Source organism: Barbus barbus (assembly GCF_936440315.1).
Source record: "Barbus barbus genome assembly, chromosome: 38".
Classification (NCBI taxonomy): domain Eukaryota; kingdom Metazoa; phylum Chordata; class Actinopteri; order Cypriniformes; family Cyprinidae; genus Barbus; species Barbus barbus.
In genome coordinates, this window is record NC_136716.1 from 6,047,749 (window position 1) to 6,065,862 (window position 18,114).

General features: G+C 37.7%; 1 protein-coding gene across 5 annotated transcripts in view; it reads right to left on the reverse strand.

Annotated features, from left to right (window-relative positions):
* Window positions 1–18,114, reverse strand: part of LOC306857912 (exocyst complex component 6) — a 55,913-nt gene that overhangs the window by 5,585 nt on the left and 32,214 nt on the right. For 2 of the 5 annotated variants that reach the window (XM_079398181.1, XM_079398184.1), the window contains 6 exons: window positions 14,898–15,009; window positions 14,675–14,809; window positions 13,820–13,999; window positions 13,186–13,215; window positions 9,503–9,644; window positions 4,342–4,415 (listed from right to left, as the gene is read on the reverse strand). In XM_079398181.1, the coding sequence (XP_079254307.1) occupies window positions 4,342–4,415; window positions 9,503–9,644; window positions 13,186–13,215; window positions 13,820–13,999; window positions 14,675–14,809; window positions 14,898–15,009 (673 nt within the window). Of the gene's footprint in view, window positions 1–4,341; window positions 4,416–9,502; window positions 9,645–11,349; window positions 12,134–12,585; window positions 13,216–13,819; window positions 14,000–14,674; window positions 14,810–14,897; window positions 15,010–18,114 lie in introns of those variants that run through there. The other 3 variants (XM_079398182.1, XM_079398183.1, XR_013783151.1) reach the window with 2 other exon arrangements.

Sequence of the window (18,114 nt, forward strand, 5' to 3'; positions counted from 1 at the left end):
AATCCCTTCGTGACCTCCAGATAACCCACAGAGGAGCTAATCCTGGCTCCACGGTGCTCTAGTCAGTGGGCTCCCTGCCACTTTGCAACTCGGATTCAAAGCAAGGCTCTGGACACATTGAACTTAATTTGCTGGAGAAGGGCCAGATCACTCACCTCTATATATGCAAATCAATATCAATCAATGGGGGACAATTCCTGGATGGCTCGTTCATTATGGAGGGCCGGGAGAGGAGGGTTCAGGGGGCTAATAGCACTTCACACCTACTATGTGGTCCGTATTGAGGAGGTCTGTTTTTCAGACCACTATTTAGTGCTGTTTGCTGCTCCTGCTGGGCTGTGACAATATTGCTACTAAACACACCAAGACCCTGCGGAGCATCATGGGCAACAAGATTGTGCTTGCACATGTCAATATTTGCAGACCTTGGGCCAGGGCAATACAGCTAAATCAATTACCCAAAATAGATTTAAATGTCATTCAGGGTAAACATGATATAAGTCATGCATTTCCTGGATACCCACGCGACGACTAGTTTGGACTGTTATGAATTAGATCTTGATGAATATTCGATAAATGGTGGGATTCTAAAGTCCCAGACCACCCTGAAAATATCAAAGTAATATCTTAGATTCTGCACTATATTTAAGTCACTATTTAGACATTCTTTACATTATTTGTGTGCCTTTATTTAGGATTATTATAATCCCAGTAAAGTGCATTTCTCCCACAGGGCAATCTAAGTGCACTAGTCACTGGAGCACTAATCTTGACCTTTTAGAGATCTCACCACTACAGACTCTCAAGCCCAACATGACCCGACAAAATTCACAGCGAGTAATCTACAGAAAAAGTTAACCTCTGAATGTTTTAGTCAAAGATGAGTTGAAGGTTAGGGGACATATGTAACTATCAATTGCAATGAGCATTTATTCAGAGCTGCATTTTTCTGGTACAAGACAATGAGGGGTTTTAAATTTCAATTAGGATGACAGCATTACATTGACATTAAATACATACTAATATATACTATAATACACCTTGTTTATATACAGTATACTGCTTTTCAAAGGTTTGGGATCAGTAATACTTTTTCCAGAAAGGAGGCATTAAATTGACCAAAAGTGACAAGAAGCACGTTTGTATTTCAAATAAATGCTGTTCAATCGAATGCTCTATTCAAGGAATCTTGAAAAATGTTTTACGATTTTCACAAAAACATTAAGCAGAACAACTGTTTTTAACACTGATGCTCCTAAGAAATGTTTCTTTACCACCAAATCAGCATATTAGAATTTCTGAAGGATCGTGTGACACTGAAGACTGGAGTAATGATGCTGAAAGCTTTCAGCTTTTTTTAAAATTAATGGTAGTGTTAATCATTCATGTAGCTCAAAACATGCAGTTTAATACTATACATAAGAGAGAATATGAGCATTTTTGATTATTGCCTCACAACACAGACTTTAAACAGCGATGTTTTAAATGTTGTTTTAATTGCTGTTGCAAAAAGTAGCTAGTTATGGGAAAATCTGTATTACTGTGAATAACTAATCTATTCTCACACTACTGAAAAAAGGAGTCAAGTTAGCAGCATCGCTACTTTTAGATACATATTCGCAATGCTGGTGAGAAGTGAAGAACACGAAAACTTGGCATGTTCAGAAATGTGCCTTCAGACATTTTAGTCTCTTTTAAGTGATGTAAGCAAGTGAATTTTTACCAGTATTAGTACAAACATCTGCAGCCCTGCACAGTATCACCTTACAGACAACAAGAACTTAAAACGTTTAAAACACAACAGAGTAAACAAGAGCCGCTCCATTAGCCGCTGCGTGATTGGCAGGGAGACTGTGACCTCTCTATTTGGTGTCGGTACATGCTCAAAAAAAGAAAAAGAAAAAAAGCGGTAGCCTGTCATCAACTTAGTATTTGACTGTGATAAGAGCTCTAGGGCAGATCTGCATCAATGCATGATGGGAAGGTTATCTACACGGGGGGGTTGAGGTGAATAGGTAAATTCTGACGGTCAGCGCTCCACTCTCCTTATCTCTGACCTTGTCCGTGCTCACTCCGCCTGAATTGGAGCCAGAGAGAAGAGAGAGAGAGCGCTTGAGAGAAGCTGTCAGAAAATCCTCCAAGAAACCAGGCGAGGATCAAAGCGGCGTCATGCTAATGGTAACAGAGAGGGGTCTTGGCGAGCGGCCGCAGTTGTGACACCCTGAAAGAAGCCAACCCGACCTTCTTTAAAATTGCACCCAAAATTACATCCAAAAATAAAATTCTTGGCGTGATTTTACTCGCCCTCATATCATTCCAAACTCTATCACTTCCTTTTCTTCCGTGAAATAACAAAGGTGAATTTCTGAAGAATGGACCCATTTTATATGATGCAAGTCCACATTTATATTTATATCATTTTTAAAGCGTATCATACATTTATAATATTTGTTTTTTAGCTCCCCCACCTACAATCCCTGCCGGACCTGAGACTCGAACCCACGACCTTCGGTCCAACTCTCTATCCATTAGGCCACGACTGCCCCCATAGCAAAGGTGTATTTTCTGTGCACAGCTATAGAAGTTCACCCAACTATGAACCTTGGAAATGTGAAAACGGTCCATATAGTGGCCGCTCTTTATAATGAATGTAAATAAGGACTCGGGCAGTCAAGATCCTAAGGATCATTAATGTGTTGTATATAAATTGTTTACAATATTCTAAGTCCTCTGAAGTCATAAAATAGCATTATGTGAGGAACAGACCCAAATGGGAATCAAAATTTGCTTATCTTGTAATCAAACATCATTGAAAACCTGACGTTAAAGGCATTTAATTAAATCAAATAGTATATTTTATGATTCTTTTAAAGGTATTTTGAGAAGATATTTCATGCTTTAAAGGGGTCATATGATGCCATTTCAAGTTTTCCTTTCTCTTTGGAGTGTCACAAGCTGTTCATGCATAGATAAGATCCCTGAAGTTGCAAAGACTAAAGTCTCAAAACCAAAGTGATATTCTTTATAAAAGTTAAGACTTGTCCACGCCCTCCTAAAACGGCTCATTTAAACACGCCCCCACATGTCTACGTCACGATGTGGGGAGATTTTCATAACACCGCCCAAATGTTTATGCAAAGAAAGAGGGCGTGATTTTTATTCTCGCTGTAGTATTGTTGCTGCCGCCGGCGCCATGTCCTGGAGACGCTGTGATTTGTTGTGAAAGTGAAACTACTTTGTTTGGGCTTCCAAAAGAGGACACAACTAGAAATCAGTGATTAAGTTGTATTTGCAACACTGTTCCAGAGCAGTACAATGCAAATATTTGAGTGTGTGCAGCACATTTTACGGAGGACTATTTCCTGAACCTGGAAGAGTAGCCTACAATGCTGGCTTGCACAAAGGCTATTTCTATAAAGCTTTCTGACTCACAGCCTGTAAGTATGTTTCTGCTACTGACTATTCAAACAAGAGTTTTGAGCTGTGTAGAGTAGTGCTTGTCGTTTGTTGTTTCTCTGATCACAAATGCAGACATGGTAATGTTTATGCGGCGCATTTTTTTTTTTTTACTTTAAACCACATAAACACATTGCATTACACCAAATACACCAAATATTGTTCTTTTTAGCAATGTCATATGACCCCTTTAAAGTGGAAGTCAATGATCACCAAACTGACTGGTTACCATAATTCTTTCTTTTGTGTTCTCCAGAAGAAAGAAAGTCATAGGTCTGAAACGACATGAGGATTTTCATTTTTGGGTGAACTATTCATTTAAGAGCTTGAAAGTCCCAGTCCCCTTCGATTTTTTATTACATGGAACAGACAACTAAAATCAGGACAAGAGGGTGGGACATTTATGACAGAAATAAAAAGAAATTCCCCTTCAACAGCATCCTAAAAACAGAAGGAATACTGCAGCATGTGTGATTTGAAGACACTTTCAGCTTTCTGCTGAACATAAATAGAGGTATTAGAAACCAAAGAGATTTTAAACTGAGTGTTATTAACTCCACGCCCTAATAATGCTTCCTTATGTGACATACCTTTGTAGAAGAAACCTTGACACAACCCCAGTTTTACACCTTAAGCACCTCAGGCTCAGATTAAAAGTTCAAACTCCAAGCAGCACAAAAAAACAGGACCAAATGAAGAAAGAGCTCCTGATAGCATAATGAACCCCACTGCGACTAAGTGATTTCCCCTCCTGAAGGTAAGCGTGTTCAGGTTGGGATAATCCATTAGAGTGTCTGTTAATGCTATATGTTCCCTACCCTTCCCCTCAACTCACTCACAGGGACTGAGGATCAAGAACGGTCATGTCTGCAGAGAGGTCTGTACCTGTCGGAGGTCAATGAAGGCCAACTGCAGCGTGTCCCCCTGGAATCCTGGCACGGGCTCTGAACTGGCAAACACTGTGAAAGGTACAGAATTTTTTTTTTTTTTAAACAATTAGTTGGTGTGCATTGTGTAAAGACATCAAATTAAACCCCTGAAAAATATTTACAAAGCACTTTTGTTACCCTGAAACATTAACCAAAACTTGATAAAGCCAACATATTGATCTACTATTTATTTTTATTATTATTATTACTACTACTACATTTCTGAGAATCAAATTTCTAATGCTAAGTTGTCCTAAAACGTTTAAGCTACATCCACCAAACTTGGTTCAGACTTTCAAACTATTCTGACTTGTGTTGCTGTTTATATTTGTAATTTGACTTACAGCTTTCCAAGACCATGTAGCATTTGGACCAATCAGACACACATTTATTCATTATATTTAATGAATAATCCAGCAAACCCTCTCATTCAACAAACAATCTGTGCGGGTCTATGGACCCTCCCCCCTGAAAGAGCACCCTAAAGGGCTCAGTTACCAGGGCAACCATCTGATAACCAGTGTTGGGAGTAACGCGTTACAAAAGATGCATTACAGTAACGTATTACTTTTTGCTGTAACGCAGTAGTGTAAGGCATTACTAATCAATTTTCAGTAATATTTTACTCGGTACATGTTCAGTAACACGTGCGTTACAACACTTTTAGCCCCTAATGTTTTGTAAATTTAATTTAAAGTCGGGCCCCGACTTTTTTATGTCCCTAGGGCCGGGCTTCGGGCCAATATTCACGTCATAGTTCAGACGCGGGCCGGTCCTCGAGCCTGTTTTAGGCTTCTCCTTATCTTTATATTTTAGACATCCATCAATTATTGATGAAAAAAATTGCCGCGCTGGTGCGACTGTCAAGAGCGGCTCGACGGTGTTTAGTGTCCCGCAGCAGCAGCGAGCGGCGTCAGCGCAGATGAAGAGTTCTGCCTTCAAATACACACAATAAAGCAAAAGCCCCAGCAAAAGTAATTACCATGAATGTGTCCGGGGGAAATAGTAAGGAGTCGCCATCTCCTCATTAGACGCGCCTTTAGAGAGAAGTGCATCTTCACGGATAACGGTTATATTAAAGAGTTTCTGTTTTTATTTCGTTAAGTAATAATTTAAAGCTTTCTATAGATATATTTATCATGTCTGTGAGGCATGTATTCGCTGTCTTTTGGTTCATTTTTGTGAACGGCTGCTGTTCAAGATAAAAGCACTACGTTTTGTTGATATTGTGAGTGCACACAAATAAAAGTAGACCCTTTACAGTTACAAATGATGTATTACTCTTACCTTTATGGGCAAAAATTACAGCGCAAGTTGTTTCCATTGAAAAAAAATGCAATTGATTGCGCTGGTGCCTCCATGTCCTGCACTTTAGCTTCCACTCTCCGCACAAACTACTGATGCACATTCATCTAGGTTTAACCTTTAAACATTGTTATATGCTTGAACTGTTTTAGTACATCTATAGATTTTATTTTAGGCAAGTCATGATGATTTGAGAAGGCTAAATTGATCAAACATAAGCTATGATCAGCCTGCCGGTCTGCCGCTGGCCGCTTGGCCGTTACTTTAAGAAAGAAAAAACTTATTTAATGAACAAAAAATGCTTAAACTTAATAAAAAGCCTGAACGAAATATAAACACTTTGCCATTAGGGCAGGGCTCTAGTACATTTGGTCATTTTAGAATGTTAAGTTCTACTTCTGTAGATATTTTGGTGAAAGTAACTCAAAAGTAATACAGGAGTCATGTAACGCATTGCAATTCTGAGGCAGTAATATTGTAAGGTAAGGAATTACTTTTAAATAACAGTAACGAGTAATCTGTAATGTATTACAGTTTGGAAGTAACTTGCACAACACTGCTGATAATACTGTTTTATTGCTAAAAAGTATGTGAGATGTAAGAACGGACCCTTCTGAAACTCTCAACCCCAACAGAGTCAAGAACAACCTCAGAGTTTCAAGAGATTGCAACTTCGGTCATTGAATGGAACCATCCAGACCTTCTTCAGAAGCTTCACGGGACTCTCGTTCTCGTTGCAAGTATCCAAATGCAAGTATCTTTCCTTTCACCACACAGAGGTTTGTTGTAAGCTATCGTATACCGTGCTTTGAATTGGAGACTGATGGTTCTTTCAGATGGTCAACTCGGTCTCACTTACCCTTCCCATGTACCGTGTATGTGTGATGTGTGTGCTTATATATGTGAAGTGACATAGTGATAGTGAAGTGACATACTGCCAAGTATGGTGACCCATACTCGGAATTTGTGCTTTGCATTTAACCCATCCAACGTGCACACACACAGCAGTGAACATACACACACCGTGAACATACACTCGGAGCAGTGGGCAGCCATTTATGCTGCGGCGCCTGGGGAGCAGTTGGGGCCGAATTTACAGTGGGGAGCAGCCTTGCTCAAGGGCACCTCAGTCGTGGTATTGAGGGTGGAGAGAGAGCTGGACATTCACTCCCCCCACCTACAATCCCTGCCGGCCCGAGACTCGAACCCGCAACCTTTGGATTACGAGTCCGACTCTCTAACCATTAGGCCACAACTTCCCTGTAATGTATGTGTTTGTTTAGTCTAGTTATGTGTTCGTGATTTAGTTAATAAAACTTTGTGCACAATACACATGAGTATTTGTTTCTGATTCCCTGCAACAAAGTCAATTTAACGATTTCGATCTTGTTACATGCTCTGAGTAGTACTGTACCTTAAAAAAAGGGTATTTCTCTTACCCTGGAAATGAAGATACCCTTGAATTCATAAATAATCAATACTGAGCGTACACTAGACGACCTGGTCAATTGATTGTACTGTAAATTCGGCTTTATCAAGCTAATTCTATTAACTTATCCCAATATTATAATTAATTATAAAGAGTTATGATTAATTAATAATATTCCCCCTTAAGCTAATTTGCAACAACCAGATGATCAAAACTACCTATCCAACTAACTAACTAACTAAATCTCTCACTCTCCTTCGGTAGGTCGCCACAGGAGAATTATCCGTACAGGTATCTGCCACATGTTTTACTCAGGATGTAAAACTATCTAACTAACTATCTATCTAAGGTTGTCCAAAACCAGATGATCAACTAACTATTTAGCTAACTGATCTAGACAAACTACAAAAACAGGACTGGTAAGATTTCAGTTGGAATGTTTTAAACATTTTAAAAAGACAGATTACTGTTTCAGTCTGAATAAAACCTTGATTACATCTCAAACGCATGTGACCTCACTTTTCCTACACCCCCCTGTCAACTATCCACTGACACACTATAAATTACAAGCATTATTCAGACAAATCAGACTGTAAACTCACAACTTGGGATAAGTATTACTAAGGGTGCATCTTAACTGTCTGTGTTTTGACTAGCGTAAGATAAACTGCCGCTAATGGGACAAATCATTCAGACCTTAGAAAAAGGTCAGATATTCCCTGCCGTACCTGTGCGGTTGAACCCTCACAAACTCTAGACATCTGTGACCTGAGGCAACAGACACGAGCATGCAGACACACAGCCCTTTCACTTCTGCTGACAGTGATGTAGTGTGACTGAAACCTTAAATGGCTGCGGAGTAGAATATATGATGCTAGAACCAAAGAACTGTCCACATATCAACATTATTGATGAACGCTGTGCTCTTGACATCTCTATTTTGCCATTTAGAACCAAAGGGGCTTATGGACTTCCCCAGGGAGCTATCAGAAATGAAACCTCAATGAGATCAGTTTTTGCATTTCACAATATCATAGACACTTGAGGATCTTGGGAAAGAAACATTTTAAGTTCAGCTCCATAAATGGTTGGATCCGTTTTCATAATTCTGAAGTCCAATGAATTTCAGATCAGGATGAATCCATTAAGCCCAATGGAGATCAGCAGAAATGTGCTCCGTTCCTTAAAAATGTGTCATATTAGACATATGCCTAAAAGTACTAATTACAATGTCCTAAAGCAAATCCACAAACAGCTATAAGGGTGTTCAAAAGTTTGCAAAGAAATAGCACCTTTAGCAGTGGGCTTTGCCCTTCTTTAGCTAAAAAAAAAAACTCTCATATAATACTTGAGCTATAATTATCACATACTAAAGCTACCATTAAGCCTGTTTGCTCTGATCCTCAATTATAAACTTTTGATGTACTTGGTAAAACTGAAGTAATGAAGATGATCAAGGATAGAAATGGACCCCAAAATGTAAATATTTGGAGTCAGAGCATCCAGGTGAATTACAATTAACATAACCATCTTCTAATTGAATATATTTAATTTTTTTTTTAGAAAACATTTCTTTTTGTATTCCACAGACAACCGTTTCGTCACATGGCTTTGAAACAGAATTTCCATTTTCAATAGAACTATGAATGTTATCCTCATATGGGTGGGTAATGCGTGCAAATGCAGCACATGTAAGATGAATGAATGTTCAAATGGATAAGCGAGTAATGTTGCTCTAAACTGTTCCATATCAGCTCATATCAGAACAGGTGTGGATTTCCAAGAGCAGGTGGAGTGCGGGTAATCAGGAATGTTCCTTGAAAGAGTGTAACTCAGATAACTGCTTCTGAGAACGGCTGATAATATCAATAATACCTGCTGCATGAATGCATCTACCGCCATGGTGCGCTTCACAGAGCATAAGACTAACATGCCTGTCTGTTAGTGCATTAGTCATATTCCACTTCAAACTTTCAGAATGGATGTATTTTGTAAAAGGTCTGGTTTATTAATTAATGATTTACGGTAGATAAGATGCATTTAATAAATGATTACTATTATTTTAGACTTTGCTTACAAAGCTGTTGCATGGGTTCAGAAGACTTCAAATAAAGCGTATGGACCACTTTTATAGTGTACAGGGACTACACTGTAAAAATCATCATCATTTTAATGGTGAAGACTGTAAGAATGCTACTATAAAAAGGTTCTTTTACTCGATATGGTGAACATTTGTGATAAATCTAATCTTGATCTTTTTCTTACAATGAAAGAAGAGGGTGCGTAAATTATGACAAAACCTTCATGGATGGACTATTGAAATGAACATGGAGCTGGCATTGCAAATACGCAATTATTACATTATTAAAGACGCACTACTCACGTTCACACTGCATGACATCTAGGTTGAACTGCTGAATGGCTCCCATGCTGATCTGTTTGAGCTCAGAATCCAGCAGCATCTGCATCAGTGACGTGGCCAGGTGTTTACAGGCAGACATACACGCCGTCTGTGCCACCTTACCCTGAGGAACGGCACAAACACACCAACAAACCGTTAGGACAGGTGTCCTCAGCTACACACGGCATCAGTGCCACTCTAGGAACATAAAGTAATGGCTAATTTAGAAGTATCTCTGAGCAGTTTCAGCCTAAAATATTGCTCCAAGCCCATATGATGTTTTTCTTATATAATCTTCTTATAAAAAATTAGCTAATAATAATACATCATTTAGAGTCCCAACTATGAATCAATACGTACTGTGCCCGTAATGCCTGATTTCACCAGTAGCCTAGATTAAATTCAAATAAGTACATTATTTTACTGAATATGCACTATTTAAATATTTCAGAAGATATAAATCATAAATGCATGAAATAATAATTTATTCAATTTAACATTTATAATATGGTCACTTAAGTTATTAAATACTGATCCAGTGGGAATGTGCGAGCTATTGTGTTCTTATACAATTCTGTATTTTAAGAAAAGCAGAATTATATGTATTTCAATACTGGTGTGACCATTACCTTGTGCATTGGGAACCAGAAAGAGTTTCAGTAATTATGCACAAAAATATTTGCAGTTAATCTTACTGTCACTAACACTAATTACAAAAGTACATCATGATTACTTGTGTGTTTTCACACATATTGCAGACATTTTTTTGAGAAAAGCCACAGCAAATTCTGAAATTTTAGGCTGCACAAATCTTAAAAAAGAAAAGAAAAGTGAAGTCCTGGTAGGACTCATATATACACACAGAAAACGTATTTGGTGTAGGATTAATTTGAAAAAAAAAATTTTAATTTCTGAATTTGCTATTAAATTTCACTAAATAAAATTTTTCCCCCGAAACTGAATTTTTTTTTTTTTTCAAAATCACTAGCTGCGCTTACCCTTCAAATTGCGCAAATTAAAATTGTTTATTGAAAATATAAGAAACATAATTTTCGCAAAAATGCCCATTTATTGCAAAAAAGTTTTTACGCTCGCATGAGGTGGTTTTTCAGGCAACTTGAAAAAGGCATATTTCGCAAAACGGCAATGGAAACTTTTTTTTTTTTGCCATTGAAGCTGATTGCAGCCACTCTACTCAATGCTTGTGTTTATACCAGCCGCGCCACACGTGTTTCTGAAGTGGCTCTCTGTAAAGATACACGTATATGCCTCCTTCGAATAAATATAGCCAAAATCCGTCAAAATGCCACCAAAATCCATTGCCATGACTTACTGCGATAGAAAAAAAAGTTACGTTTTAGTCGCATAACATAGAAACGCTGTCCTTTTGCAATACTTTATTGACATTTATAAAATATCGCCAAAGTTTTGCGCAAATGTGTAATGGAAATGCGCCTACTGTAGCATATATTGACTGCTTGTTTCTGTATATTTAAAGTGAATGCGAATGGGTCTGTCAAGAACTAAATGACAAAAAAGGGAATAAATATGGTCCATATCATTCATACTCTATGTTTAAGTCTTCTGATAGTGTTATATCATTATATAGCTTTGTTTGATAATATAGCATAATATAGCTTTGTATGTGCAGTCACCATTCACATTCAATTAATTTTTAAAAGATAAGCCTGGTTTTTCTTTAAAAATTCCTCTTTTTATTCCACGGAGGACAGAAAAACATTGGGTTTGGAACAACATGAGGGTGAGTAAATAGTGACAGAAAAGGTGAACTACTTTTAGGTGAATGTATGAAAGTAAGCACATAGATACCTTTGGAAGTGTATGTTTATTTATTTCCATAATTCATAAAAACCATCCTTAACCTAAAATCTAAATCAGTGGAAGTAATGATGCAAATTGGAGATGACAAAGGTTTTCCATCTCTTGAAAATCCACCATCTGATGGATTTCAGTTCAGACACAAACACACGGAAACATCTCGTCTCATATCTACAGCAGTCGTTCATGCAAGCCGACACGCTCAAAATGAACAGGGTTGTAAAGAGGAAAAAGGTGAAAGACCAGTCAAATCCGGCAAAACCAGACGCCAAACACTCAAACACACGTAAAATTCATGCAACAGCTGCTCCACCAGTACATGCTGATAAAAATTATATTTAGTTATTTTATCCAAAGCATAAAATTCAAACAAAGCTCTTCACAAAAACGAACCCCCTGTTATAATCAGTGATGATATCCGTTAGACACCTCACACTATAAACAAGACTAAATATTATTTTATGTGTAAGCACCATAAAACACTCAAGCACCACAACCAATTCTGTTTAACAAGCATATCATAATTAAAAAACACAAAGACAATAAATTCAGAATGCATGGACATTATTCTATATTTCTAGAGCTATAAAAACATTTTGAAAATCAGGACTATAAAAGCAGGCCCTCTAAAAATTCATGACATTTAAAAATCTTTAAGATGCTCTCTGAGACCAAAAATGTAAAAAATACACAAACTTAAAAAGATGCTTATAAAAATGCAACTAGCGGTATTTTGCACAAAAAAATGCAAATGTTGCACCACAAATATAAGTCCTAACCAGGCGAGAGTCACAGGTTATTATATTTAATATAAAAAAACAAACAAACCTTAAACCATAAAAAACTGTCACTTGAAGTAAAATGAATATTAACTGGAATAATATATATATCAATTAGTTTATAATAGTATCTCCATGATACTAAAATAACTCTGATGTGAACTGAATTATTGGACCAATGAGATTCGACTGTGGGCCGAACCCGTCACAACGCCGGAAATAAAAACTGAACTGGAAATAGTGATTAACAAAATGGCTAGCCATTTGTCTCATCCCATTGTGTTAAAAAAAACATACAAGTTTCATTAAAACGTGAGCTGAATGGCTATTATATTCTAAAATGTCTTTGTTGTGCTTTCATCTCTTTCAATCACAAATACAATTCTTTTGGCCTATGTTTATATTAAATCAGCATATATTAAATGAATTGGTGTGAAGTGAGTTAGCTTTGCTAACATACAGATTATGTAACATCTGAGTATACTTGATATATAATGACATCTAGCTGTCCTGATAGGGTAGTAGGTTAGAATGTGTCATTATGCAGCATTAATAAAGCAGCATTCTGAATTGAGAGACACTCATAATTGAGACCATTTAAGAGACAGATCACCACAATCTAAGTCAACAAGGTTTTGGACCCAATTTACATCCATTTTATGGGTAAAAATACTCATCAAAATAATTTATTTAGTGTTTTCCGAAAAAAGAAAGAAATAAAGGTTTTTGGAACAACATAAGCTGACAATTTTCATTTTTGGGTGAACTGTCCCTTTAATGCGGTGACTAGTGCTAGTGAATCTCAAGTAAGAATGGCACGTGTTCTGCAGATACTGGTATCAGACAATAATGGGCAGCAAATCAGGGGCAGCATGCCAATCGATCTGGATTACATTATGCATCGCACGTGAAAAGGGAAGCAAAACAAGGCTGGCAGCAAGTCCACAGAGCTGACATGAACATGCAGGTCTAATGTCTTTTTTTTTTGCTTTGAAATTATCGTAATTGTTCTCTTCCTCCTCTAAGGTTCGAAGAGGGTGTACTTACCGACATCGCAGCATGATCATTGTTGTTATTCTGAGTGGAAACCCCAAGAAAATAAAACACGGACAGGGAAAGAAAGTATAGCGATAATAAATGGACAGACAAAGGAAAATCAGAAAAACCAAGCATGCCTGGCAGAAAATAAATCAAGGAATACATTCACTTACAGGAAAGATGTTACATTGTAGAGAAACCAAAGCATAACCAACTTAAACTGGAGTTTAAATTAATTTGTTTAATAGGACAGCTGAAGAGAAATGCAAGCAAGCTGTATCGTTCTCAGTGAATGGATGGGCTGGGAGTTGTCTGTGTTGATTATGTGCAGGAATAGACAGAGATTTGATTGGTTTTGGGAACGGATGTCGTATGTCTGTGTAATGACCTAACACGACATTCCTATGCACTTACGCATTGATTTACACCTAATATCATACAGTGGAAAATCAAAAGAGGGACATAAACTAGAAAACGTGTTGGCTCCTAGAACTTCCGCCAAGGTATGACCATCTAAACACCTATATATGCAACACTGATTGACGCCACACATGCAATAACACACATAACATGAACTCACGGGTGAAGAATGATCACAAATTCATGGCAAGACTACGTATGAATAGGATGGTATGGAACTTACTGGAAGGTGTGTGAAAACCTGGAAGGTGCTACGCAGGAAGTTAATGAGGTCCATGAGGTAGCCGCTGGCCCTGCCGTCCGACTCTGCCATGCCCCATTCATAATCAGCCAGCTGAATGAATTCATCAATCTTCTGGTTGAGTTTGGTGTATATTTCTCCTTCGGCTGCATGTCTGGCATCCTAAAAATAAGTTACCATGCATTATTATTATAACAGTATTGAAACACTAAATGTTGCAACCATTAAATGTACGCTTTTTTGTTTAACTTTTAAAAAAGGTAATTATTCCCTTTCAAATGCAATTCAAAGTTGTAAAAAAAAAGAACATTTGGAAAATTCCTCCAGAAGAGTACAAACACTGGTACAACCAATTGAATCCAGAGATGCATTTAAACAGTACTAAAACTAATTTTGCAATCTGTTATTTGTTTTACTTTTGACACTACAATCAAAAATATTCACAAAAGGTGTCATTACACATATTCACATCTCAAATGGTTAATAATTATCTGTCAAATGAAATTCCAAATTGCAAAACCACAAAAAGCAAAAAAAAGGTGGGGGTTAATCAGTGCAGTGTAATCAAACTTGAGCAATGCCAACATGCTTCTGCGCGTTTAACGACTGAAAAGAGGTCACCCTAGAACATTTTGATACATTTAACACAGTAGCATCAAAACAAGCTCTGTATGGAGTTTGTGAAGCCTGAGGCGGCTCCTGTTCTGTGCTGTCGATGACAGCTTTACTCTGAGGGAACCACTCCAGACGGCTGCTCTCTGATCACAGTGAGCCCATGGTGGTTATACACTGGAGTGAAATGTGTAATTAAAGAACATGTCTGTGAATGACTTTTACCTTGAAGGTGGAAAGCCCGTAGAGTCTTGTGGTATGAATCGTTTCTGGGGAAACATTGGTGATGTTCGTGATAAAATCCTCCAGGTATTTACACGCGTGCTCCAAATGGGTGGTGTTGATGATAATTTGAACTAGCTGAAAAACATAATAGAAAGGAAGGTGTACGCTATTTTCGAACTGAGCTTCGCAAAGAGAATTGGGTAATTTGTCACATTAACATTACCTCGGTTAATCCTATATGTGGTTTTTTGATGAGATTTTGTAAGCAGCTGCTCAACGTCCTCGTCAGTAGCAGGTTAGTGGATTTACGAAGCATGTCGTCAATCTCGGTTGAGCTGAAACACAAGTTAACCAAGAAATATGCTCAATCTTTGCACAAATACATACTTTTTAGTTATGTCTCATAATATAATTAGGACACCCAGTCGACAGGACCCATTGTTAACTCTTGCACAGATTGTTAGCTCATGCACATATATACTCAGTTTCCTCTGACACACAGAAGGTTAAATTATTCTTAAAGGCTTTGTCTGGACAACCACATGTTATTTTCTTGATCAGGTGAACCTAAATTTGATTATATATTTGAATGGCAATCATTAAAAAAAAATATCGCACACCATAACATGACAGTCAATTATTATACTCCTTGACAATAGGTTATTGTAAGGCAAGGCAAGGCAAAGTTTATTTACATAGCACATACCATGCACAATGGTAATTCAAAGTGCTTTACATATAAAAGGAATTCAAATAATCATAAAACATATAATACAAAACTAATGAAAGCAAACAGGATACTTTCTGCCGTCTCTGTCTCTGTGAACTTGAGCGCGAAATGCCTTACAGACATTAAAAATATATCTATAGAGAGTGAAATGCCTACTTTGAACCAATTCAAATTGAAAAAACAAATATTCTCAGATTATGTCATTCGTATGAAACATGCATACAGGTGCGTCCTCTACTGCGGAGATGAGTCAGTGTCGCCGACTTCATCTCTTAAACAGAGAACAAAGAAAGCACTAGTTTATAAAATTATTAAAATGTTAATGCAGCCTTTTCCCTGACACATTCATAATCATTACTTCTGCTGGTGCACTGTGGCAAGCTTCATACGTGTGCTTGAGAGCTTATTAGGCTATGTAGGCAACTAAAGGCTCATTTTAATGATTTAAATGGTTTATTAATAAATGTGCGATTAGTTGACTAATGCTTAAAATGAACGACTAGTCGACCAGAAAAATCCTTAGTCGAGGGCAGCCCTCTAGTAGTTAGGTCCTAGGCCATTTAGTAATTTATAAACGAGCACTTTAAAATCAATCTTAAATGTAACTGGAAGCCAGCGTAGGGACCTGAGGACCTGTGTTATGCTCAGTTTTTCTGGTTCTTGTCAGAATCCTGTCAGCAGCGTTCTGGATGAGCGGCAGCTGTCTAAGAGTCTTCTTGGGAAGGCTGGTGAGACCATTATAATAATCCACTCTGCTGGTGATAAAGGCATGAAAAAGTGTCTGTTTTTGAGATGATAGTATGCTGATTTAGTTATTGCTTTGATATGACTACTGAAACTTAGGTCTGACCCCAGAATCCCACCGAGATTCCTTACTTGATTTTTAGTTTTACTGTAGATAAAATACTGACAAGAAAAGGACACTTAAAATAATGTGTCCAAAATGTCCACCACAAAAGAAAAAACATTTTTTAGTTGCGGGGATTGTGCAGTTAGTAAAAAGCTTCTTTTTTTTTTTAATTTAAAGAACATTTGAATTTTAAAAACATTTATTTAGACTTTAAAAATAAATTTAATATAGATAATGTTCACTGTAACTTTTTTTTAAATGTAATTGTTATTTCAGAGTATGTCATTTTGGGGACATCAAGGCTATTTCAAGAAAACAAACACAGGATGCGCAAAATATTTGCGTGGGATTATTATATGGTTGGATAAAATGTGATTTTTCTAAAGGAAATTGTTAGAAAAAATTTGCTATAATCAATGGACATAAAATTTACCTTTTTTGGCATTTTTCTCCAAAAATTTCAATTGATTTCAGTAGGACAAATCAGAATTAACAGGAAGTGAAGTGGGAGAGATGGGGGTGGGAACGGGAAAGGTCCTCGAGTCGGGATTCGAACTCAGGATGCCCGTTGCGCAATGACGCTGCCCACAAGGCTATTATAAAAACCTATTCACATCTCTACTTTTGTACATTATGCCCCCAAAATGATTTTTCTTCAAAATCATTTATTTTAAAGAATGCCGCGGTCAAAACAACATTGGACCCCATTGACTTTCAGTGTATGGACAAAAATACTTGGTGAATGAAGGTGAGTAAATGGTGACAGAATTTCACTTTTTTTTCTCTCTCTCTTTAACCAAGCACAATATGCTTGCTGTCTGCACCCATTAGTACTGACTAGGTCCACAACTAGCCCTACTGCTGCCCAGCACGCTTGTTAGGTGTGAGTGTTTACAGGACACTGCTGGTTGGTGTTGATTTTGCGGTTGGGGACTGTGTGTCTCAGTGTGAGGTGTTGATTAGGAGGGAGTGATCAGGTGGGAAACACTCCATGAAGAGGTGCAGAGGTCGCTCATTATCGCTTAAATAACAAAGAAACCATTAGAGAGGAGTGTGAAATCTGCAGTCGTTTGCATTGATTAGTGGAGGGACAGGACTGTGTTAGATATAAGTGCTCTGACAGCCTCATGTGGGTCTCCTCGCTGCTCAAAGCAAAAACTGTTTGGCTGGTATTCTGTGCTAATGCCTGGGCGAGTGCTGGCTCAGCCACTGCACCACTTTGGTGGAAAAGGGAAGATAGTCCACTGATATGCATTTTTGACGACCTATATAAAGCTGATATGTATCACACCATTCAATTTAAAAACTTTTTTGTGTTCAAAATTTATGTAAGCGAGTGCATCATTAATCCATGTTCCAAACCATGTTTTTGGATTATCCTGAATAATAAGTTTTTATATTCTGACTATTTCAGACTGGTACTGGTGGAACCACTTTGGAGTAGCCCAGTAACTGCGTGATTCGTCATAGACATAAATAGAGAGAAGTAGCTCCTAGGGGTGCTCCGATTGATCGGCTACAGATCACTATCGAGTGATAATCACTATGAGATATTTGATCAGCGGTCTCTAAAAAGGCAGATCTCAAAAAACTGACCTCAAGCTGATGACGCGCCTGCTGTGAGAGGTTTGACACGGCATGCAGCGGAACCATCGCAGTCTCTGTCTGGCGCGGGTAAAATAATTATAATGCAGAAGGTGAGGTACAATTCATATTTCTTTCTTAAATAACTTCTAAAGTAATTTGAAAACTTTCTGCGAGACATAATTTCACAAACAACGTGAGTGAATCACCGTGCATTCTCTCTCAAAATGCGCAAATGGCTTCAAATCATCACGTCTGCACTATAAGCAAGCTGCA